Source organism: Globicephala melas, chromosome 1, assembly GCF_963455315.2.
Source record: "Globicephala melas chromosome 1, mGloMel1.2, whole genome shotgun sequence".
In the NCBI taxonomy this organism is placed as follows: domain Eukaryota; kingdom Metazoa; phylum Chordata; class Mammalia; order Artiodactyla; family Delphinidae; genus Globicephala; species Globicephala melas.
In genome coordinates this window covers 132,487,742-132,511,571 of record NC_083314.1, presented here as the reverse complement: position 1 = coordinate 132,511,571, position 23,830 = coordinate 132,487,742, and the positions used below count along the sequence as shown (strand labels likewise).

At 40.0% G+C, this 23,830-nt stretch overlaps 2 protein-coding genes across 6 annotated transcripts in view; one reads left to right on the top strand and one right to left on the bottom strand.

Moving 5' to 3' along the window:
• The window catches only part of RAVER2 (ribonucleoprotein, PTB binding 2), a 105,943-nt gene extending 86,698 nt beyond the window's left edge, over positions 1-19,245 (top strand). For both annotated transcript variants that reach the window (XM_030865839.2, XM_030865836.2), the window contains exon 12: positions 14,723-19,245. In XM_030865839.2, the coding sequence (XP_030721699.1) occupies positions 14,723-14,869 (147 nt within the window). In that variant the 3' untranslated portion in view covers positions 14,870-19,245. The remainder of the gene's footprint in view (positions 1-14,722) is intronic.
• JAK1 (Janus kinase 1) overlaps positions 17,244-23,830 on the bottom strand; it is a 228,896-nt gene continuing 222,309 nt past the window's right edge. For all 4 annotated transcript variants that reach the window (XM_060304731.2, XM_030865835.2, XM_030865834.2 and 1 more), the window contains 6 exons: positions 23,019-23,211; positions 22,148-22,272; positions 21,600-21,772; positions 19,809-19,926; positions 19,446-19,556; positions 17,244-18,702 (listed from right to left, as the gene is read on the bottom strand). In XM_060304731.2, coding sequence (XP_060160714.1) covers positions 18,607-18,702; positions 19,446-19,556; positions 19,809-19,926; positions 21,600-21,772; positions 22,148-22,272; positions 23,019-23,211 — 816 coding nt within the window. In that variant the 3' untranslated portion in view covers positions 17,244-18,606. The remainder of the gene's footprint in view (positions 18,703-19,445; positions 19,557-19,808; positions 19,927-21,599; positions 21,773-22,147; positions 22,273-23,018; positions 23,212-23,830) is intronic.

The window sequence follows — 23,830 nt, the reverse complement described above, 5'->3', positions numbered from 1 at the left end:
GATGGTGAACATTTCTGCCATGTCCCAGACCTGAGTTGCAGGCTCTGCTACTTCAGGGGAGGTGAGTGGAGAACTGGGGTCACAGGCACCTCTACCATGTCAGGGGTTATTGGGTTTCCAGGTGCCACCGCTGTGGGAAGGGGTGGGGGGCTGGCTGCTGGAGTTGTGGGTGCCTCTGTGGCTGAAGGGACAGGACACAGCCCCCCATTGCCACTGCTGCCAGGTTACCTGGGGCTGTGAACACCACTGTGGCTGGGAGGCTGGAGTCTCATATGCTGCCTCCCCTGCTGCTACTGGGTTCCCTGGGCCTGCAGGCTCAGCTGCTGTGGCTGGGGGAAGGCAGGATGGCAGGTTCCCCTAGTTTCACCTCCTCTTTGTGTTCCAGTCCACCCACCGTTAGATGCATAGATGTGTGGAGTTCTCCAGCATCCTGGTGTACTGGGCAGAGGTAACGTTTTTGAGTTGTGTATGTTTTACAGGTTATAGACTGAAGGGGAGAGACAAAGGGAATGTCTCACTGCAGCACGATGCTGACGTCACTCATGTTTTGTTTTTGATGTCACAGTTTACATCTCTTTCTCTTATGTGTCCATTACAAATCATTGTAGTTACTTTTACAACTTCTGTTTTTAACCTTCACGCTAGCTTTGTAAATGACTACTTCACTGTCTTTACATTACTCTGAATTTACCATATATTTACCGTTACCAATGAGATTTATACTTTCATATGTTTTCCTGTTACTAAATGGTACCATTTCATTTCAGCTTAAAGAAGTCCCTTTAACATTTTTTGTAAGGCTGGTTTCATGGTGATGAATTCCTTTAGTTTTTGCTTGTCTACAAAACTCTGCATCACTCCTTCAATTCTGAAAGACAACTTTGCCAGATAGAGTATTCTTGGTTGGCAGGTTTTTTGTTTTTTTTTCTTTCAGCACTTTGAATATATCATGCCACTGTTCTGATCTGAAAAGTTTCTGCTGAAAAATCTGTTGATAGTCTTATGGGGGCTTCCTTGTATGTAACAAGATTTTTTTTTTTTTCTTGCTGCTTTTAAGATTCTCTTCTTGTCTTTAACCTTTGACTTTTTAATTATCATGTGTCTTGGTGTGAGTCTCTTTGGTTTTGTCTTATTTGGAACTCTCTGGGATTCCTGGATCTGGGTGTCTGTTTCCTTCCCCAGGTTAGGGAAATTTTCAACCATCATTTTTTCAAATAACTTTTCTGCCTCTTTCTCTCTCTTCTCCTTTTGGGACCCTTGTTGGTGTCCTATAAATCCCTTTAAGCTATCTTCACTTTTTAAAATATTTTTTCTTTTTGCTGCTCTGATTGGATGAGTTCCACCACCCTGTTTGAGTTCACTGATCCTTTCCTCTGCTTCCCGTAGTCAGATGTTGAGCCCCTCTATTGTATTTTTCAGTTTAATTCCTGTATTCTTCAGGTCTGTGGTTTCTGTTGGGTACTTTTTTATGTGTTGTATCTCTGTTGAAATTCACACTTTGTTCATCCATTGTTCTCCTAAGTTTAGCGAGCATCTTTACAATCGTTATTTTGAACTCTTTATAGAGTAAATCACTTACCTCAATTTCATTAAGGTCTTTTTCTGAGGTTTTTTCTTGTTCTTTCATCTGGAACATATTCCTCTGTTTCTTTATTTTCCTTGATTCTCTGTGTTGGTTTCTATGCATTAGATAAAATATACACCTCTCTCAGTCTTGAAGGAGCAACCTCTTGCAGGTGATGAACTTTATCATTCAATCCTGCCCTAGCTCTTGGTTGTCTTTTGAACCTATGATTGTCCAAGCAGCCTACTTTATTCTTAGTGGCTCCCAGAAGTTGAGTGTGCACCAAGACCTGTCAGTGTCCCCAAGGGGGGATCTTAGTCAGCACCTAAATTCAGGCTGATTGGAAGCCAGACCTTCAGGCAGCAGTTTTTAAAATATGCAGATATGCCTATTTCAGGGGAAGACTAGGAGATGGGCATTCATCTGCTCCCTCTGCAGTGAGCCCTGTGGTGATAGCCAGTTAAGAACTGTTTCTTTGTTTGCTGCCATCCCATTGAACCTATGAACACAAGCCCTGCTGGCCACAGAGCCAGGCAATCAAGGGGTATCCGCTGGGCAGCAGCCACAAAACCCGGGGTACCAGATATGTGCCCTTTCTCAGAGACACTGGTGACCTCAGGGAGGCAGAGGAGAATATGAAGGGGGCACCTGACAGCCTCCACTTTGGAGACTATTTCAGGAGGCCCCTAGATGTGTGTTAACTTAGATGTCTGCCCCTCAGGTTAAAGTTTAAGATAAGGAAATAGGTCTCTTGCACAGAAACATTGGACGCTCTTCCGTTGACTGCCTCTGCACGAGGTCCTGGGGCGGGTGAGTCTGTGGAGCCCTTTAAGAACTGTTTCTCAGATTGCTACAGCCTTGTGCATCTTGTGGATACAAGCCCCATTGGATTTCTAAGCTAGATATTTTGGGGGCTTGTCTCTCAGACACAGGTCTTATAAGTTGAAGTGCCAGCCAATGTTCACAGCAGCACTATTTACAACAGCCAAGACATGGAAGCAACCTAGATGTCCATCCACAGATGAACGGATAAAGAAGATGTGGTTCATACGTACAGTGGATTACTACTCAGCTATAAAAGAACGAATGGACCTAGAGATTAGCATACTAAGTGAAGTAAGAGAAAGACATATACCATATGATACTTATATGTGGAATCTAAAATATGACACAGGACTTCCCTGGTGGTGCAGAGGTTAAGAATCTGCCTGCCAATGCAGGGGGACATGGGTTCGAGCCCTGGTCTGGGAAGGTCCCACATGCTGCGGAGCAACTAAGCCTGTGTGCCACAACTACTGAGCCTGTGTTCTAGAGCCCGTGAGCCACAACTACTGAGCCTACATGCCACAACTACTGAAGCCCGCGTGCCTAGAGCCTGTGCTCCACAACAAGAGAAGCCACCGCAGTGAGAAGCCCGTGCACCGCAACGAAGAGTAGCCCCTGCTTGCCGCAACTAGAGAAAGCCTGCACACAGCAATGAAGACCCAACACAGCCATAAATAAATAAATAAAATTAAAAAAAAATATATGACACAAATGAATCAGTCTATGAAACAGAGACTCAGAGACATAGAGAATAGACTTGTGGTTGCCAAGGGGGAAGAGGGGTGGGGGAGGGATGGATTGGGAGTTTGGGAGTAGCAAATGCAAACTATTATATACAGAATGGATAAGCAACAAGGTCCTAGTGTATAAGTCCTAGGGGATTATATTCAATATCCTGTAATAAACCATTATGGAAAAGAATATGAAAAAGAATATATATACACATATATATGTAATAACTGAATCACTTTGCTGTATACCAGAAACTAACACAGTATTGTAAATCACCTATCCTCCAATAAAAAATAAATTAAAAAATGTTGAAGTGCCAGATGGGGGTTCAAACCTTTCACTTCTCAGGGAGTTGCTCAGGGTTGTGAATTCCCTCCCAATCGTGGGTTGCTGCTCTGAGGGTGGGGTTTATGGTGAGATAGTATCTCAGCCTCTCATACCCATTTTGATGTGTTTTTTTTCTCATTTGCTTACTGTGTAGGAGTCACTTATCTAGTTTTTTGGTTTCTTTCAGAGGAAATTGTTCCATATGTAGCTGTAGATTCGGTGTGTCTGTGGGTGGAGATGAGTTCAGGATCCACCTGCATCACCATTTGAACTGGAACTGGGTGGAGTCTCTTGCACCCATCAACCCAGTTTTAACAATTTATCACCTCACAGCCAGAGTCCTTTCATCCTCACTCCGACCCATGCCCTTTCTCATTATTTCAGAGCAAACATCAGATATATTTATATACTTTATTACCAGAAAAATTTTGACACAGGAGTTAAAACCAAATTCTTTGCTAAACTGTTTCACTTTGTGAAGCATTCCTTTAAATGTTATGTGAAGAAGGATTTTACTGGATTGTCACAATAGTAGACCACATCGAAATAAAGTACCAAGATAGATGGATTTGTGATTTTCAGTCTTCTGTCATCCTTTTGTTTTTTTAAAAATTTCATTATTTTCTCCAGCTTTATTGAGGTATAATTGACAAATAAAATTGTAAGTTATTGAAAGTATACAGCAATATACTGATATACACGTACATTGTGAAAGGGGTCTCCTCACTGACTAAATTAATGCATCCATTAACTCTATTCATGAAAACATGTAAGTTTTACTGTCTCAGCAAGTTTTAATTGTACAACACAGTGTTAACTACAGTCACCATGTTATAAATCAGATTTTCAGACCTTATTCATCTTATAACTGAAAGTTTGTACTATTCTACTAACCTTGTACTATTTCCCCCACCCTCTAGCCACTGGCAATCACTTTTCTACTGTTTCCATGAGGTTGACTTTCTCTTTTTTTCTTTTTAAAAAAATTTCATTTAGCATAATGCCCTCCAGTTTCATCCATATTGTCGCAAATAACAAGATTTCCTTCTTTAAGGCTAAATGATATTCCATTGCATGCATGCACGCATGTATGTATGTATATATACACAGGGAAATGCAAATTACTATACACACACCACATTTTCTTTATTTTTTTCATCCATTAATCTGTCGACACTTAGGTTTTCTCCATACCTTGGCTCTTGTGAATAATGCTGCTGTGAATGTAAGAGTACAAATATCTCTTCAAGTTAATGATTCTGTTTCCAAAGGCAATCAGAATATGCTCCGAAGTGGGATTGCTGGATCATACAGTAGTTCAATTTTTAATCTCCATACTGTTTTCCATAGTGGCTGTACAAGTTTACATTCCAACAAACAGTGCACAGGGTTCCCTTTTCTCCACATATCTGCCAGCATTTTTTATCTCTTGTCTTTTTTATAAGACTTCCTAACAGGTGTGGGGTGGTTTTGATTTGCATCTCCCTGGTGATTAGTGAGACTGAGTACTTTTTATATATCTGTTGGCCAGCTGTATTTGTTTTTGGAATAATGTCTATTTAGGTCTTTTGCCCACTTTTAAATTGGGGCCTTTTTGGCTGTTGAGTTGTGTACCAAGATTATTTTGGCTATTAATCCCTTAACAGATACGTGGTTTGCAAATATATTCTCCCATTCCATAGGAATAGGTTGAATTTTCATTTTGTTGATGTTTTCCTTTGCTGTGCAGAATCTTTATAGTTTGATGTAATCACACTTGTTTATTTTTGCTTTTGTCACCTTTGCTTTTGCTGTTAAATTCAAAAAATCATTGCAAAGACAAATGTCAAGTAGGTTATTACCTGCTATGTTTTCTTATAGGAGTTTTATGGTTTCAAGTCTTACATTTCAAGTCTTTAATCCATTTTGAGTTGACTTTTTGAGTATTTTGTAAAAGTGGTCCTGTTTCATTCTTCTTCATGTGGCTATCCAATTTTCCAAACACTTTTTCTTGAAGAGGTATCCTTTCCCCATTGTATGTTCTTGGCCCCTTTGTCATAAATTAATTGACCATATAGCACGAGTTTTATTTCTGGGGTCTCTATTCTGTTCCAACGATCCATGTGTCTGTTTTTATGACTGTATCATACTGTTTTGATTACTATAGCTTTGCAATATAGTTTGAAATCAGGAAGAATGATGCCTCTAGCTTTGTTCTTCTTTCTCAAGATTGCTTTTGCTACTTAGGGTTTTTTCAGGTTCCAATTTTTAGGATTATTTATTTCTACAAAAAATGCCATTGGAATTCTCATAGGGATTGCATTGAATCTGTAGATTGCTTTGGGTAGTATGGACATTTCAATAATATTAATTCCTCCAATCCATGAACACAGAATATCTTTTCATTTATTTGTGTCATCTTTCCTACAGTTTTCAGTGTGTAAACCTTGGTAAAATTTATTCCTAAGTACTCCTAATTTCTTTTTTGGATAGCTCATTGTTAGTGTATAGAGAAGCAATTGATTTTTGTATATTGATTTTTTTTTTTTTTTTTTTTGGCGGTATGTGGGCCTCTCACTGTTGCGGCCTCTCCCGTTGCGGAGCACAGGCTCCAGATGCGCAGGCTCAGCGGCCATGGCTCACGGGCCCAGCTGCTCCGTGGCATGTGGAATCTTCCTCGACCAGGGCATGAACCCATGTCCCCTGCATCGTCAGGTGGACTCTCAACCACTGCGCCACCAGGGAAGCCCTGTATATTGATTTTGTATCCTGCAACTTTATTGAAATTGTTTATTATTTCTAACAGTTTTTTGGTGGATTCTTTAGGGTTTTCTAAATATAATATGTCATCTGCTAACAGTGACAATTTTACTTCTCCCTTTCTAATTTGGATGCCTCTTATTTCTTTTTCTTGCCTCACTGCTCTGGCTAGGATTTCCAGTACTATGTTAAATAAAAGTGATGACAGTAGATATCCTTGTCTTGTTCTTGATCTTAGAGGAAAAGCTTTCAGCATTTCATCATTGAGTATGTTGTCATCTGTGGGTTTGACATATATGGCCTTTATTATGTTGAGGTACAGTCCCTCAATACCCAGTTTGTTGAGTTTTTATCATGAATGGATGTTGAATTTTGTCAAATACTCTCTCTGTATCTATTGAGATGATGATATGATTTTTATCCTTTATTTTGTTAATGTGGTGTATATCACGTTTACTGATTTGTGGGTGTTGAACCATCCATGTACTACTGGAATAAATCCAATTTTTTCATGGTGTATGATCCTTTCAAACTATTGTTGAATTCAGTTTGCTAATATCTTGTGGGGATTTTCGCATCTATGTTCACCAGGAATATGGGCCTGTAATTTTTTTTCTTGTAATGTCTTTGTCTGCCTTTGGTATCAAGGTAAAGCTGGCTTTGTAAAATGAATTTGGAAGTGTTCTTTCCTTTTCTGTGTTTTGGAAGATATCAAGATGGATTGGTATTAACTTGTCTTTAAATGTTTTGTGGAATTCACCAGTGAAGGCATCTGTCTCTGAACTTTTTTTGTTGGTAGGTTTTTGATTACTGGTTCAATATCCTTACTAGTAATTTGTTCAAATTTTCTGTTTCCTCATGATTCAGTCTTGGTAGGTTCTTTCTAGGAATTAGTCCATTTCTTCTAAGTTATCCAACTTGTTGGCATATAAGTATTCATAGTGGTCTTTATGGTCTTTCGTATTTCTGTGGTATCAGTTGTATCTCCTTTTTCATTTATACCTTTATGTCAGTTCTCTTTTTTTCTTGGTAAGTCTAGTTAAAAGTGTGTCTAGTTTATCTTTTTAAAAAACCAGCTCTTAGTTTCATTAATCTTTTCTGTTGTCCTTTTAGTCTCTATTTCATTTATTTCCCCTCTTATCTTTGTTACTTCCTTCCTTTTGCTAGCTTTGAGCTTAGTTTGTTGCTCTCTTTCTGATTCTTCCAGGTGTAAAGATAGCTGTTCAAGATTTTTTTCTTCATGTAGTTGTTTATCACTATAAACTTCCCTTTTAGAACTGCTTTTGCTGCATTTCATAAGTTTTGCTATGTTTTGTTTCCATTTTCTTTTATCTCAAAGTATTTTTTTATATCTTCTTTGATCCATTGGTTATTTAGGAACATGTTGTTTAATCTCCACATATTTGTGAACTTTCCAGTTTTTGTCTTGCAATTGATTTCTACTTTGATACAATCATGATTGGAAAAGATGCTAGATAGGGTTTCAATTTTTTTTAATTTATTAAGACTTGTGGTCTAACATATGATCTATCCTAAAGAAAATTCCATGTGCATCTGAGAAGAATGTATATTCAGTTGCTGTTGGATGGAATGTTGTGTTATGTCCTTTAGGTTCATCGTGTCTGACATGTAGTTTAAGTCCAATGTTTCCTTGCTGATTTTTCTGGCCAAATGATTCATTGTTGAAAGTGGAGTATTCAAGTCCCTTGATATTGTATTGCTATCTTTTTCTCCCTTCACAATATTTGCTTTATATATACTTAGGTGCTCCTGTTTTGGGCTTATATTTACAATTGTTACATCCTTTTGATTAATTGACCTTTTTTTTTAACATCTTTTTTTTTTAAGAAAGATACATATTTTTTTTTTACATCTTTATTGGAGTATAATTGCTTTACAATGGTGTGTTAGTTTCTGCTTTATAACAAAGTGAATCAGTTATACATATGTCCCCATATCTCTTCCCTCTTGAATCTCCCTCCCTCCCACCTTCCCTATCCCACCCCTCTAGGTGGTCACAAAGCACCAAGCTGATCTTCCTGTGCTATGTGGCTGCTTCCCACTAGTTATTTTATACGTTTGGTAGTGTATATATGTCCATGCCACTCTATCTTTGTCCCAGCTTACCTTTCCCCCTCCCTGTATCCTCAAGTCCATTCTCTAGTAGGTCTGTGTCTTTATTCCCGTCTTGCCCCTAGGTTCTTCATGACCATTTTTTTTTTTTTTTTTAGATTCCATATATATGTGTTGGCATATGGTGTTTTTCTCTTTCTGACTTACTTCACTCTGTATGACAGACTCTAGGTCCATCCACTTCACTACAAATAACTCACACTTCACTACAAAAACTCAATTTCATTTCTTTTTATGGTTGAGTAATATTCTATTGTATATATGTTGCACATCTTCTTTATCCAGTCATCTGTTGATGGACATTTAACGTTGCTTCCATGTCCTGGCTATTGTAAATAGAGCTGCAATGAACATTTTGGTATATGACTCTTTTTGAATTACGGTTTTCTCAGGGTATATGCCCAGTAGTGGGACTGCAGGTCACATGGTAGTCCTATTTTTAGTTTTTTAAGGAACCTCCATATTGTTCTCCATAGTGGCTGTATTAATTTACATTCCCACCAACAGTGCAAGAGGGTTCCCTTTTCTCCACACCCTCTCCAGCATTTATTGTTTGTAGATTTTTTGATGATGGCCATTCTGACCGAATTGACCTAGGTCAACTGATAATGACCATGTCTCTTGCTACATTTTTTAACTTGAAGTTTATTTTGTCTGATATAAGCACAGCTACCTTTGCTTTCTGTTGGTTTTCATTTGCAAAGGATATCTTTTTGCATCCCTTCACCTTCAGTCTGTGTGTGTCCCTTAAGCTAGGTGAGACTCTAAGTCAATGTATAGTTTGGTTTTGATTTTGTTTTGTTTTGTTTTTTGTTTTGTTTTTGCGGTACGCAGGCCTCTCATTGTTGTGGCCTCTCCCGTTGTGGAGCACAGGCTCCGGACGCGCGGGCCCAGCGGCCATGGCTCACGGGCCCAGCCGCTCCGCGGCATGTGGGATCTTCCCAGACCGGGGCACGAACCTGCGTCCCCTGCATTGGCAGGAGGATTCTCAACCACTGCGCCACCAGGGAAGCCCTGGTTTTGATTTTTATTCATTCAGCCACTCTGTCTTTTGATTAGAAAATTTAATCCATTTACATTTTAAAAATTTTTTATTGTAGTTGATTTACAATATTGTTAGTTTCAGGTGTATAGCATTGTGAGTCAGTAGTTTTGCAGACTATACTCCATTATAGGTTATTATAAGATAACGGTTATAATTCCCTATGCTTTACAGTATATCCTTGTTGCTTATCTTTTTTTTTTTTAACATTTTATTATTTATTTATTTTTGGCTGTGTTGGGTCTTTGCTGCTGTGCGCAGGCTTTTTCTAGTTGCGGTCAGCAGGGGCTACTTTTCGTTGTGGTGCACAGGCTTCTCATTGTGGTGGCTTCTCTTGTTGCAGAGCATGGGCTCTAGGCGCTGGGCTTCAGGAGTTGTAGGTTGCAGGCTCTGGAGCACAGGCTCAGTAGTTGTGGCACACGGGCTTAGTTGCTCTGCGTCATGTGGAATCTTCCCAGACCAGGGCTCGAACCCGTGTCCCCTGCATTGGCAGGAGGATTCTTAACCACTGTGCCACCAGGGAAGCCCAGCTTATCTATTTTATACATAGTAGTTTGTATCTGTTAATCCCATACCCCTAACTTATCCCTCCTCCCTTCCCTCTCTCCTTTGGTAACCAGTTTTTCTGTATCTGTTAGTCTGTTTCTGTTTTGCATATACATTCATCTGTATTATTTTTTAGATTCCATTTGTATATCGGTAGCATTTGTCTTTCTGACTTATTTCACTAACCATAATATTCCCTAGGACCATCCACATTGCTGCAAGTGGCAGGATTTTATTCTTTTTTATGGCTGAGTAATATTCCATTGTGTGTACATACATATATATATATATATATATATATACACACACATATAGTCACATCTTTTTAATCTAATCATCTGTTGATGGGCACTTGAGTTGCTCCCATGTCTTGGCTCTTTTGATTTTTCTGGCCAAATGATTCATTGTTGCTGCCTATGAACATTGGGCTGTATGTAACTTCTTGAATAGGCATTTTCATTTTTCTCCAATATATACCCAGGGAGTAGAATTGCTGGATCGTATGGTAGTTCTTTTTTAGTTTTTTGAGGAACGTCCATACTGTTTTCCATGGTGGCTGCACCAACTTACATTCTCACCAGCAGTGTACGAGGGTTCCCTTTTTTCTGCATCCTTTCTGACATGTTATTTGTAGACTTTTTGATGGTAACCATTCTAACAAGTGTGAGATAGTATCTCGTTTTTTTGTGTTTTTTTCTTTTTTGGCTGTGTTAGGTCTTCATTGCTGTGCGCGGGCTTTCTCTAGTTGCAGCGAGTGGGGGCTACTCTTCGTTGCGTTGTGCACGCTTCTCATTGTTGTGGCTTTTCTTGTTACGGAGCACAGGCTGTAGGTGCGTGGGCTCAGTAGTTGTGGCTTGCGGGCTCTAGAGCACAGGCTCAGTAGTTGTGGTGCATGGGCTTAGCTGCTCTGTGGCATGTGGGATCTTCTCGAGCCAGGGATTGAACCTGTGTCCCCTACACTGGCAGGCAGATTCTTAACCACTGCGCCACCAGGGAAGCCCTACCTTATTGTTTTGATGTTGTATTTCTCTAATAATGTTGAGCATCTTTTCATGTGCTCTTTTATCCGTATGTCTTCTTCAGAAAAATGTTTTTTCAGGTCTTCTGCCTAGTATTTTGATTGGGTTTTTTTTTTTTTTTTGCTATTGAGTTGTATGAGCTGTTTGTGCATTTTGGATATTAATTCCCTGTCGGTCACATCATTCACAAATTTTCCCTCCCATTCTGTAGGTTGTCTTTTCATTTTAATGGTTTCTTTTGCTGTGCAAAAGCTTTTAAGTTTAATTAGGTCCCATTTATTTATTTTTTTGGTTTGTTTTTTGGCCTTAGGGACTGATTCAAGAAAATACTGCTATGATTTACGTCAGTATTCTGTGTATGTTCTCTTTTAGGAATTTTATGATTTCCATTCTTATGTTTAGGTCTTTAATCCATTTTTGAGTTTATTTTTATATATGGTATGAGAGAATGTTCTAATCTCATTGGTTTGCACGTGGCTGTCCGGTTTTCCCAGCAACACTTGTTGAACAGACTGTCTTTTCTCCATTGTAGATTCCTGCCTCCTTTGTTGTAGATTAGTTGACTATAGGTGTGTGGGTTAAAGTAATGTAGTTGTGGATTTACCATTGCCATTTTGTTAATTGTTTTCTGGTTGTTTTGTGATTTCTCTGTTCCCTTCTTCCTCCCTTGCTGTCTCTGTGATTTGCTAATTCTCTATAATTGTATGCTTTGATTCTTTGCTCTTTTACATCCCTACTTTAGGTTTTTGTCTTGTGGTTACCATGAGGCTTACATAAAACATCTTATATATATGTTATATAATATATAATCGTCTAAGCTGATAACTTCAAATGAATACAGCTCTGCCACCCCCATTTATTTGATGGCACAGTTTGTACCTTTTTACATTGTGTATCCATTGACAAATGTTTGTATAGTTTTTTTTTTTTGTCAGTTTTCTGAATTTAAGTATATATCTTTACCAGTGGTTTCATACTTTCATATGTTTTCCTGTTACTAAAGAAAACTAAGCCTCCGTCCATGTCAGTTTGAAGAACTCCCTTTAACATTTCATGTAAGGCTGGTCTAGTGGTGATGAACTCCTTCAGCTTTTGTCTGGAAAACTCGTTTTCAATTCTGAAGGACAACTTAGCCAGGTACTCTTGGTTGGCAGTTTTTTTCTTTTAGCACTTTGAATATAATTTATGTGTCTCATTGTGGGTCTCTTTGGATCCATCTTGTTTGTTACTCTCTAGGCTTTCTGGATCTGGATGTGTGTTTCCCCAGATTAGGGAAGTTTTCAGCCATTAATATTTTGAAAAAGTTTTCTGCCCCTTTCTCTCTTTTTCCTTCTGGGACCTCTTATTGGTCCATTTGATGGTGTCCCATAAGTCCCTTAAGCTATCGTAACTTTTATAATTATTTTTCCTTTTTGCAACTCAGATGGGATGAATTCCGCTAACCTGTCTTCAAGTTTGCTGATCCTTTCCCGTGATTGATCTAGTCTGATGTTGAATCCCTCTATTGAACTTTTCAGTTCAGTTACATTCAACAATTCTGTGATTTCTATTTGGTAGTTTTAAATATTTTCTCTTTCTATTCAAATTCTTTGTTCATTCATTGCTCTCGACCTGGGTGAGCATCTTTACAACCATTATTTTGAACTCTCCCAGGTAAGTCACTTTGTTTTGTCAAGATCTGCTTTGGATATTAATCGTGGCCTTTTGTTTGGAACATTGTGTCTTCATTTCTTCCTTTATTGGTGTCTATGCATTATATAAAACAGCCACCTCTTCCAGTCTTGGATGGTCTCTTGTAGGAGATGGTCGTTCAGCCCAGCCTGAGCTCTTAGTTGTCTCTCAACCTTTTGTGACTGTCTGAGCCTCCTTCTTTGCTTTTAGTGGCTTTTTTAGAGGGTATGCTAAGACCTGTCTGTGTATCCAAAGGCAGGGACTGCAATTAGCACCTAGACGCAGACGGATTAGAACCTGGACCCTGAGGCTGCAGCTGAGAAAGTATGTATTGATAGTTAAGCCCTGTCCAGGGAGAAAAGTAAATGGGCATTTTTCCCCCCTGTTCCCTTCGTGCTGAGCACAGGTGTACAATCACCAGGGCATGGTGGGAAGGGAGCTCCTGCACCCATTAAGAATTGTATTTATTTTTGTTTGCTACAGCCCAGTGGAATTCATGAATGCAGGCCCCAACTGGCTATCAGAGCCAGATGACCCAGGGACTATTCCTTGGGTGTCAGACATGGTAGAGACGTGTACAAGCTCCTTGCAGGGAGATACTAGTGACTGGAGTGAGCTGGAAGGAGAAGGTGGGAGAGGTGTCCTTCAGCTTCCCCAGTCTCTGGGGAAGATTGCTGCTGCTCCTAGCACCTGCTAGATTGGGAGCCCGGCCTTAGGCAGCAGCTTTTAAAATGTGCAGATGAACTTCTTTCAGGGGAGGACTGGGAGATGGGCAATTCTGCCTGCTCCCTCTGCACCTGGCCCTGAGGGGACAGTCACAGTGTGTGCTGTGTGCCCATTAAGAATGCTTTTTTATTATCTATAGCCTTGTGGATCTCATGAACACAAGCCCTGCTGGCTTTCAGAGCTAGGTATTTTGGGAACCCATACCTCCAGTGGGAGTCTTAGAAGTTGGAGCACTAGATGTGGAATCCAAACCCTTCACTCCTCAGGGAGAAGCTAAGAATTGGGAATTCTCTCCTGATGCACAGTCCTGTGCCAGGGTTGGGGTGTATGGTGAGACTGTGTATTGGCCTTTCCTACCCATTTTCGTGTGGGTATTTATTTTCTCATTTGTTTAGTATGTAGGAGCTGCCCAGCTAGTTTCTGGATCTCTTTTAGAGGGAACTGTTCCAGGTGTAGCTGTACATATGGCACATCCATGGAAGGAGGGGAGCTCTGGAGCCTTCTTGGTCATCTCTACCTTATCCCTCTTCTTAACATGGATGACTGAGAACTGCTTTATCTACAAGGGCAGACAGACTCATCATCTGTCCCCTCTGAAGTTGAAGCTGGTTTTAAAAATTGTGGCCATTGTTGGTTCAAATACTATTGTAATTTTAATTGTAATGTGAGAGGGCTCTTCTGCATTGCTAGAAGCTTTCCTTATGAGTCATTTCTACACTCGTGTATAGTAAGTTACATAATTCTTCAGTAAGTAAGTTTGTCACACAGTATTTGTAAAAGCTAAAACAGAGGAATTAGGTGGTCATAGGGTTGTGCTATATAATCTGATTTAATGTACTGTGACTACTTGTGAGGAACGTTTTGGCCCTTCTTATCATGAACACTTGTGGACTAAAGTTTGAGTTCATATTGCTCTCTAGAACATTTCACTAGCTATTTTGCTGACATCATTTGCTAGTTTTCATACCTACTGGTTTATTCTTCTCTTGCCACATCTTTTATTACTAGATGAACTTAACATCTAAGTTGATATGCAGTTCAATTCCTTAGCCATGCTCCTTCCTCAGAGGAATACTGGTATCCAGTACTGGTATTCTGATTCACTGGGGTTTAACTATGTACAAACAGCAGAAGCAACTACAGTGTCACTTTTTCTTTCCTGAAAATGTGGGGAGTAGGGGAGAGACGGCCTTAAGAAGCTGGTTTGTATTTTTCAAAAGTTCCACAAGTGATTTTGATATAGAAATTTTTTGTGCAGTTTTTTTGATAACTTTGTTATTTATCCTGCTATTCTGTTTTTACACCAAACCACAGTAGAATTGCTTTTCTTATAAATATCTTTAACAAACCAGTTTTAATTTAGATTTTAGCATTAGTTATGGTTTCTTTTTCTAATAGGTATCATCTTTAAGAAATGAAAAGCGAGGCTCATCATATCTCGTCTCTGCCCCAGAAGGTGGTTCAGTGGAATTTGTTGACCAGCATTCTCAGGGCACAGGAGCATATTACATGGAAACCTACTTAAAAAAGAAGCGAGTGTACTGAGTTAAGTTCTCTCCTTACAAACTCAAGGTTCTTTGCAGTATCTCTGCTGTTCATTGCTGCCTTAACTACATTCAAACTAGCCATATCCTTTAAATACGGGTTTATAATTTCCCAGAAGGAACTGTGTTGTGCAGCAGGCAGAATTGCCAAATTATAAAAATAAGTAGCAATAAGAAGAGACATCAATTGAGGACATATTCCGCTAGCATTAGATGCATCTTAATCAATGTGATATTAACTTACAGTCCATTGGAGAAATTAACATGTTCCAATAGTCCTTGTTTAGGACTGGGAGTAATTTTGACACCACATATAAAAGTTTGAAGCAATAAATGGGAAACATCCTTGTTTCCTGGGCCTTAGAATAAATTTCTTTTCTTTTTTTTTTTTTGCGGTACGCGGGCCTCTCACTGTTGTGGCCTCTCCCGTTGCGGAGCACAGGCTCCGGACGTGCAGGCTCAGCGGCCGTGGCTCACAGGCCTAGCCGCTCCGTGGCACGTGGGATCTTCCCAGACGGGGCACGAACCCGTGTCCCCTGCATCAGCAGGCGGACTCTCAACCACTGTGCGCCACCAGGGAAGCCCCAGAATAAATTTCTTATAAGCCAGTGTGCATTCCAGTTTATCGATACTTTCCCTAGAAGTACTCTCATTTCAGATTTTTAGAATTTTTCCTAGAATTACAAGAATGCAAGTACACAATGCAGTGATTGGTAATGTTATAAAGATGCTCTACATATAAACTTAATTATTACCCCCACACCAGTCATACAGTATAAAACTCAAACACAGTGACAGTGACATCCAAGGTATACACTACTACAGATGCTTTACTCTTAACGTTATTAACCATTTATACCTCTTGTGAAGAACACAAGGTTGTTTTTTCTTTTGAAGTAGCTTTGCTGATCTAATTTCAGGGACTGGCAAACTACTCCCTGCAGTCAAAAAACAGTCCTCCAGCTGTTTTTGTACTGCCTGCAAGCTAAGAATGATATTTTTTACATTTTTAAATGTTTGGAGGAAAAAAATGTATGACTTGAAATTCAAATTTCAGTGTCCATACATAAAATTTTATCGGAACACAACCATGCTCATTCACTTACATATCATGTATGGCTAACTTCTGTGCTACAGTGGCAGAACTGAGTGGCTGCAAAGCCTAAAATATTTACTATCTGGCCCTTTATAAAGTTCACAGACTCCTGATCTAATACCATTAATTCCCTAATCCTTTTACTTCACACCTACAAAAAGACCTTTAACTTTTACAACAGATTTGTAAGTGGCAAGGAACAATAGGTTTCTGTGTCTTAATTTCATAGCATAGTGATGATTCATTTACTAGAACAGGGCACATTTTGGTCATCAGATGCCCTATTTCCACAATATAGTAAAGCAGTCAATCCTGCCCTTTCTGAAGGAGTGTTATGGAGTAACAGTATTTATAACCATTTTGAGATAATAAGCTATACCTCACTCTCTGCTTTGTCTATTATTCTTTTTCAGTGTGTTAGTTAGGCTGAAAAATTATCAGCTATTTAACCCAATTTACTTTCGAAAGAATTGTGTTTATTGCATATAACTTTTGAATCACCATTTCCTGAAGACCTTGGTATTAAATGCATGAGAAACCCTTTTGCTATCTAGAAATTTCTAAGTTTGTCCTTTGTTATGAGACATTAATTGATGATGTGGAGTTTAGGGGGTCTCAGTGATCCTAGTCTTTTTGAAATAAGATCATTAAATATCTTATATTTAGGGAACTTATTGACTATGATAGAAGGTTTCTCTCCTGTTTTAATTATGAAGTTTAAAATTGGTACACATGTTGTATGATTTGTAAAGAATTTTACTTGGTCTAATGTATTGCCTGTGTTAACTTCTATTGGCAAATGACAGCTAGAAAGTTAAATTATTAGATAATTTCTAATAAGTATACTACCTATAAATAACTGATCAGGATAGGCATCACTCAATTGTGACTCAGCAGATGAAGCATGGGTTCTCCATGCTCTGCACTTCTTCCCATTTTCCTGTTGCATTGAGCTTCTTCAGTGCTTTGTCACACCTCTATGACCGTACAAATAGAAGAAAGGGAAGATGGTGAATTTTAAAAATGTAAGCAGGAAGAGGTTGAAAGAACTAAAAGGTATTTTGTGTTAGCAAGTGTGGGTCTGCCACCCACACTGGCCTGTGCCCCGTTATTGCTGGGACACAACAACAGATAAGTACAAATCAAGTGGTGTTAGTAATAAGGATCATTACCAGTGCTCTCCCCACCCCCAGCCTATACTGTTATTTTTTTTTCTATGTAAACAAATTGTTTGAAATGCTTTGAAAATGAACTCTTAATATTAAAAGGCACATGCATGTGAAGTCTCTAGTACATTTATTTGTATAAAGAGTAAACAAAGTGCATGTAGGGTGGCCACAGGTTTGAGACAGATCTTGGTGATGGACAGATCTTGGTGATGTAGGGTTACTAGACAAATTTGAATGGCTGTTGCCATTGAATCAATACACAACAACTCTTTTTCAGGCTCAAAGGTGAAAAGTAATGGTATCAAACAAATGCTAGACAGCATGAACAAAAAGTTTTTCAGACTCCTGGTCAAAAAGATCTTATGGTTCACAATGAATCAGAGATTTGACATTTTTGATTGCCCAGCTACCTCCAAGCAAACTGAAAACTGCCTAGTGGATCCTGAACTCCATAGTGCTTCTAGCTGGGTCTTTCAAGTTTTGCGCCATAGGGTGATGGTCAAAATAGTGATCGACTCTTGTAGATGGATGGTAAGTACTGAAACACTAAGAACAGTGCAATGTACATGGTATATATGCATTCAGCATCCAAAACCAATGCTGGCACAGCTTGCCCCAAAGTGGTAGAGTTATAAAAGGATACACACATTGACATTTCTGAAAAGCAGGTATAACAGCATCCAGGTTCTTGGAATCAATTCTGATTGATTAAAGGTATACTGTTTAGGGAAGCACTGGCACAGGTTTAGTTCTCAAGAATCAACATCATGCAGCAAAGTATCTATTCCACAGCTGCCCCCCTGGGTATGACCAGTTTTCTCAAAAATGGGCTCCACTGGTCACCCAAGGGGACAGGAGCTAAGCCACTGCAGAAACAACTCAAAGTTTATGTCCTACTGTTGACAGGGATACACTCATCTTTTTGTATAGCAACAACAGTATACTAACTGGTATCTAATATTTCAAGAATGTTTCATCTATCACTGTTTAGATATTGAAATTTGAGGGCATATTAGAGTGTTGGCCAAGTCCATCAATCTTTATCTTTGATTTCTGTGCCAGAAAAACATTTCACATCAACTGGCAGCTAAGAGAAAGCAATCACCTTGAGACTTTACTTTGGTCAGCTCCTCTTGTTTTGAAAAATCCCATTCTGGTACTCAATTGTGATAGTAGTAAACTAACCAGACGAAACAGTGGTATATTCTTTCCAAAAGGAGGAGTGCTTAAGTGCTTTCTAATATTTTGGTTGTCATTATTTGTCACTATGTTACTGGTGCCAAATTTAAAGAGGAAGTACTTACACATATTAAGCACCAGTGTGCTTTATACGAGGATACGTACCCCAGTATCTTTTTAGACAGAATACAGACTTTTTCCAGTTAGAACACATTTTTTTTTTAAATGGCTTGGGTATTGGTTGGGGGTAGGAGGACTTGATACACAGTAGAATTTAAATGTTATTCATGCTTCTTATTTTAGAAGCGCTTCAAATCCCTCAATAAGGTTCTGAAAGGTTGTCCGAATGGATGGTTGGAATTCCCAGCATTTTCTCATAAGCTGATAAACCTGTAAAAAGAAAAAGTAACAGTAAAAATGTTTAGGAGCTTTTTTAAAAAATTATAGAAACACCAAGAAGAACATAATTTTGAAAATGTGAATGACCTCCCTTAATAAGTAATACTAGAAAACAAGAATATTTGAATAACTTAAAATACAGAAAATGTGACATCTATAGCTCATAAATAACATTTTAACATTTGAGAAGCTCATGACTTAACTGACCTTGCAAAACAATCCAGGTCATTAATTACTATAAACCAGTTTAAGGGTGAAGTTATACCTCAGTTTAGACTCCAAATTTCCTTACCGGCTGGCTTCATTCTTTGGCTTAAACATACTATTCAGTACATCTTAAATAGTCTACAGAATTAGTCTTAAAGGCTCAGTTCAGTTAGAAATACAGAAAACTGGATGTCACAATGCTGTGATAAGTGGGATAAACTTACACACAAAAATGCAATTATATGTGTTTGTCGCAGGAAGGCTACACCAACATATGCTCCTTTAGGGTGCTCACTGTGGTGAGCCTACTTCTGAAGGGAATCCCTTGCTTTGAACAAAACTTGTGGCTGTCATCTGCCCCAAAGATGATTTTCTCAGATATCTTATCTGAAATTCAGCTTCAGAATACTATTTTAAAAGAGTTTTCTACTCATTCCTGCTCCCCCACTCCAATCCCATGCTGGACAATTCAAGCAGTGAAAACAGTAAACACTGAGTTTTATTACTGTGAAATGGCCCATAAATACCTCTTCTGGACAGTTAGGTGGACAAGGCAAACGTTTTCCTTCTTTTAATGTATTCACAAGTCTTGTTACTGTCATCTGGCCATGAGTTGGGCCTATCATTTTCAGGAACAACTATGTAAAATAAAACCAAACAAAATATTTTACTTTGTACATATTTATGTAAACACCAGATAGATTACAGTAAAATATCTAGAATTGGAAATTAAAACAATAAAAAGGCTTTAAAATGAAAAGTCCAAGACAATTTTCCTTTCCATTATGACACACTGATTGGATTCCATTTAAGAATGAAACTTACAAAGCAGAAGGATGGACACATTTTAAGTGGGTGCTAGATTCAAACGAAGGACAAGTAAGACTTACCGCCATGGGACTGGAATCTGAATCACAGTAAGTAAGCAGCTCATGCAGAGTTACTCCAAAAGACCAGACATCAGAGGCGATATAAAACTTACACTGAATTAAACATTCTGGAGCATACCTGAAAGAAAGCAGAACTGGAAACTTCATTTCCTGGGAAGGATATTCCAAAAAGCATTAGAGTAACTCAGAAAAATCAGCACTCTGGTTTTTCTTAGAATTTAATATTCTAAGACATTTAAGTGTGTATTATGCATCAGTCACACATGCTGCTGTGGTGCACATCTGATATGTGGACAGATACCCCTATGGGCTCTCATTACACATTTGCTCCCAAACATCAGTCAGACTAGTCTGTGCTCCTCATTTCGCAGAGCATAGGCTCTCCATGGGGAGGGGATGGGGGGGGAGGAGGTGATGACGACAGGCCCGGGCTTCATTTGCCTGCAAGCTCAGATTGAGTCAGCAGTGAATTACTGCCCAGTCCTCTTCCAATGTCAGCTGCTTTGGTGAATGATACCCAATTGCCTGAGCCAGAAACTGAGGCATCCCCATATCCAGTCTAAGAAATACTTCTCAAACCTCCTCACTTCTAAACCCCACCATCGCTGTCCTAGTTCACACCATCACTGGCTCTGGCCAAATCAGACTCCCTGGCTCCAGTCTTGCTCCTCTCCTTCCCACAGTGATCTTTTTAAACAGAAAAGTCCCTGTCCTTAATCCCCCCAACAGCAACCCAAAAAGTCCCTGTCCTTAATCCCCCCAACAGCAACCCAAAGCTCTTGGGATGGAGTCCCAGCTCCATGACTCAGCGTCCAGAGCATTGCCTTGGCAACCGCCGAGACCTCCCTTCATGATCCAGCCACACGGAGCTGATTCCAGTTCCTAGGATAACCACTGCTCTGTCTCACCCTTGCCACCATACATGCTGTCTTCTAACCATCTTTACAAACCCCCAGCAATCTTTTAAGGCCTTATTTTAAAAGAACTTCCAGAAAACCAAGCCTGAACCCTTTTCTGGTTATGGTACCACGAAATTGGCTGCCTCACCCATTAAATTCTAAACTTGGTTGGCTTGTTCACCCTTGTTATCTCTAGTATCTGGCACAAAGCAGGGCCTTGATACGTATTTCTTTAATGAATAAATGGAGGTTTGGCCTCCGTGGGTGGAAGAGACCCGTGTCGTGTCCATACAGGATGTACCTCGTGGTGCCAGTCAGTTCTACAGGACAGCGTAGAGTGGAGACTTTAGCAGCTTCCCCCTTGGATAGTGTTCCAGGCTGAGAGGGGTCAAAGTCAGGGGGTGGCCCACCAACCAGGATACTCTGGTGATTCATGAGAAGATGGCCAAGCTTCTTATGGATTTTTGCTCTGTTATGTCCAGGCTCTACCTGAACCTGCCAATGCCCACTCGTCACCTCCTTCCTGTCATCTTCCTGCCCCCTCCTCCTACCTGCCCTCCAGACTTCCTCTGCATGGATGTGATTACTCCAGCTGCTAACAGTTTTAACAACTGTGTCAGAGGAATGCCTTCTCCAGCCAAGATGGAGATGCTGAGTGTTGTGAGATTTCTTCCTTGGAAGATGTTGTCCTATGAAGCTCAGGCATTGCTGCGAGTTGTTTTCAGTAAAACAGCTTATAATATGTTTCTTGAAGGCAAAAATCAGTCAATTCCAAATGATCTAAGTCTTTTTCTAATCTGGACTAATAAGAGACATTAACATAGCTAGAAAGGACCTATCAGAACAGTGGAAACCCTATGAAGCACTGATGAAATCTGTTTGATTCAGTTACCAAAACACAGGGCTGTCCCGATCGTCCTTGACTGTGTAGTACTCCTTATCAGTTTCAATGGATTTGGTTAGACCAAAGTCCCCAATTTTCACTTGGTGTTCACTCTCAACAAGGACATTTCTTGCTGCTAAGTCACGGTGAACGTATTGCCGAGAACCCAAATAGTCCATCCCCTGAGGGAGAGAGGAAAAGGCAGAGCACATTGCTGAAGGTCAGTTCAGATTGGATTCTGTATCTACCACTTCATAACAAAAAAATATATATATATGTCATTTCATTCACATATCACTTCTTTTGTTTTTACTTCTTTGCAAAAATAGTTAGACCAACCTGATTCCAAGAAATACACATTAAAGAAACCATATTAACAAATTAGTTCACTTTCTTAGCAGAGGCTAATTTTCAATCCAAATCATGCAGAACAAAATAAACTCAGTACAATTATTGGAAATTATTTTCCACTTGCAGCCTAATTATAAACCAATTACCCAGGACAGAGTGCCTGATTTATAAATTTTTACCAGGCTCTTTTTTTTTTTTCTTTTTACCTTACAAATCTGAACGGCATATTTTAACTGCTGTTTGAGGTTAATTTTGTTCTTATTCTTTGGAAGATACTCCTTAAGACTTCCCAAAGGCAGAAATTCCATGATGAGCTTAATACCGTTTCCTCCTGTTTAGAAAAAAGAAACGAAAAAACAAAAAAACCATCAGTACAAGGTTGCCAAATGAAGGAACTGTGGGAGTGAAGGGCACAGGATCTGGAGACAGAGGACCTGAATCACAGGCAAGTTGCTTAACCTCGCAGGTTTCAGAGTCTTGGGATCCTCAGCAGTGAACAGGGTATCTACCCTAGGGTCATCAGCGCTCACTGAGACAACACAGTGTTCTGCAAACAACTAGGCAAATGATGATTTTTAAAAATTATGAGCCACTACCAATTTTAAAATATAATACATGAGTATTGTACTGGCTTGTAAAAAAGATACACTTGTTAGTAAACACTACTTGCCACCGTGATTTAGAAAACTAGAAAACGAAGTACCCTGCTTAGTGCTGGATCAAAAGAACAGGGAAAGGGGAGGAGCAGGCATCAGTTTCATCTGGTCTCTGTGCCCTTGTGTGCAAATATCAGGACAGGGGAAGTCCAATCCCAGTGTGGGTGTAGGAACAGCCAAGAGAGACAATGCTGGAATCACCCCCCGCCTGGCGGTGGGGGAGGCTGGGTAGCTTTCCCGGGAGCTCTGCAGCTGAGGGTTCTGACAGTGCATACTGCTTCGAAGCCCTAGAGCTCCGGGGGCCATCAGCTAGCACTCAGGCAGCCTAGATGAGGCCAAGGGCACTGCCTGCTCAGCACTGGCCTTCATGACCCCAGATAGTCACTCAGTCTTTAAACCAACCCCACTTTGCACAACATACCATCTTCTGTGCAGATGCCTTTATACTTCACAATGTTCTCATGATAAAGGTTTCTTAAGATTTCAATTTCCTTCTTCAGATCAGCTATGTGGTTCCCTCCGCTCTCAGGCTTCAGGGATTTGACGGCCACCTGCTCCCCTGTATTGTCCCCCTCAGGGTCATACCTGCAGAGCTCGACCTTCCCAAAGTGGCCCTGGAGGGAAAGATGCACGTGCTTGATCAGAGAAGCCCCGGCCTGGGCCAACAGGACACACTTCAAAGATGAGCCTTGCTCCTCGTGCTGTTCCCCTGAAGGTGGGGGTGCACGCACAGTCTGACCCTGCAGGCAGCAATCTCCTACCTGGGCTCTTCCCCACTTGGCTTACCTGCCATTCCTTCTATTACTGAGCTAAGACAAGAAAAGGATCAAGTGACTGGTGAACCAACACATCAATCCCAATTTCTACGAAAGTGTAACCCAAAAGGAAATGGAGGTTATTTCTGGACATGCAGGACAACCTCGACATTCTTTGACAGCCCTGGGTCCACGCTACAGGAGGCACCACAATGTGGCTACAAAGAGCAAGGCATGAGGAGTCTCTAGAAGACGTGGATTAGATCCCAGCTAAGCCACCTGCTAGTGATTCGAGCCTTTCGAGCCTGGTCACCCCACCTTCTGAGCTGGCTCCAGAGGTGCTCAATGTATACAGTGGTAATAAACCCTTGGGAATGCTGTGAGGAAGCAGGAACACTGTGCTTGTAGAATGCCCAGCACTCGGCCTTGGCACATGGCGGGTACTCAAGGTGGCACAGCCTTTATTAACTACAGAAAA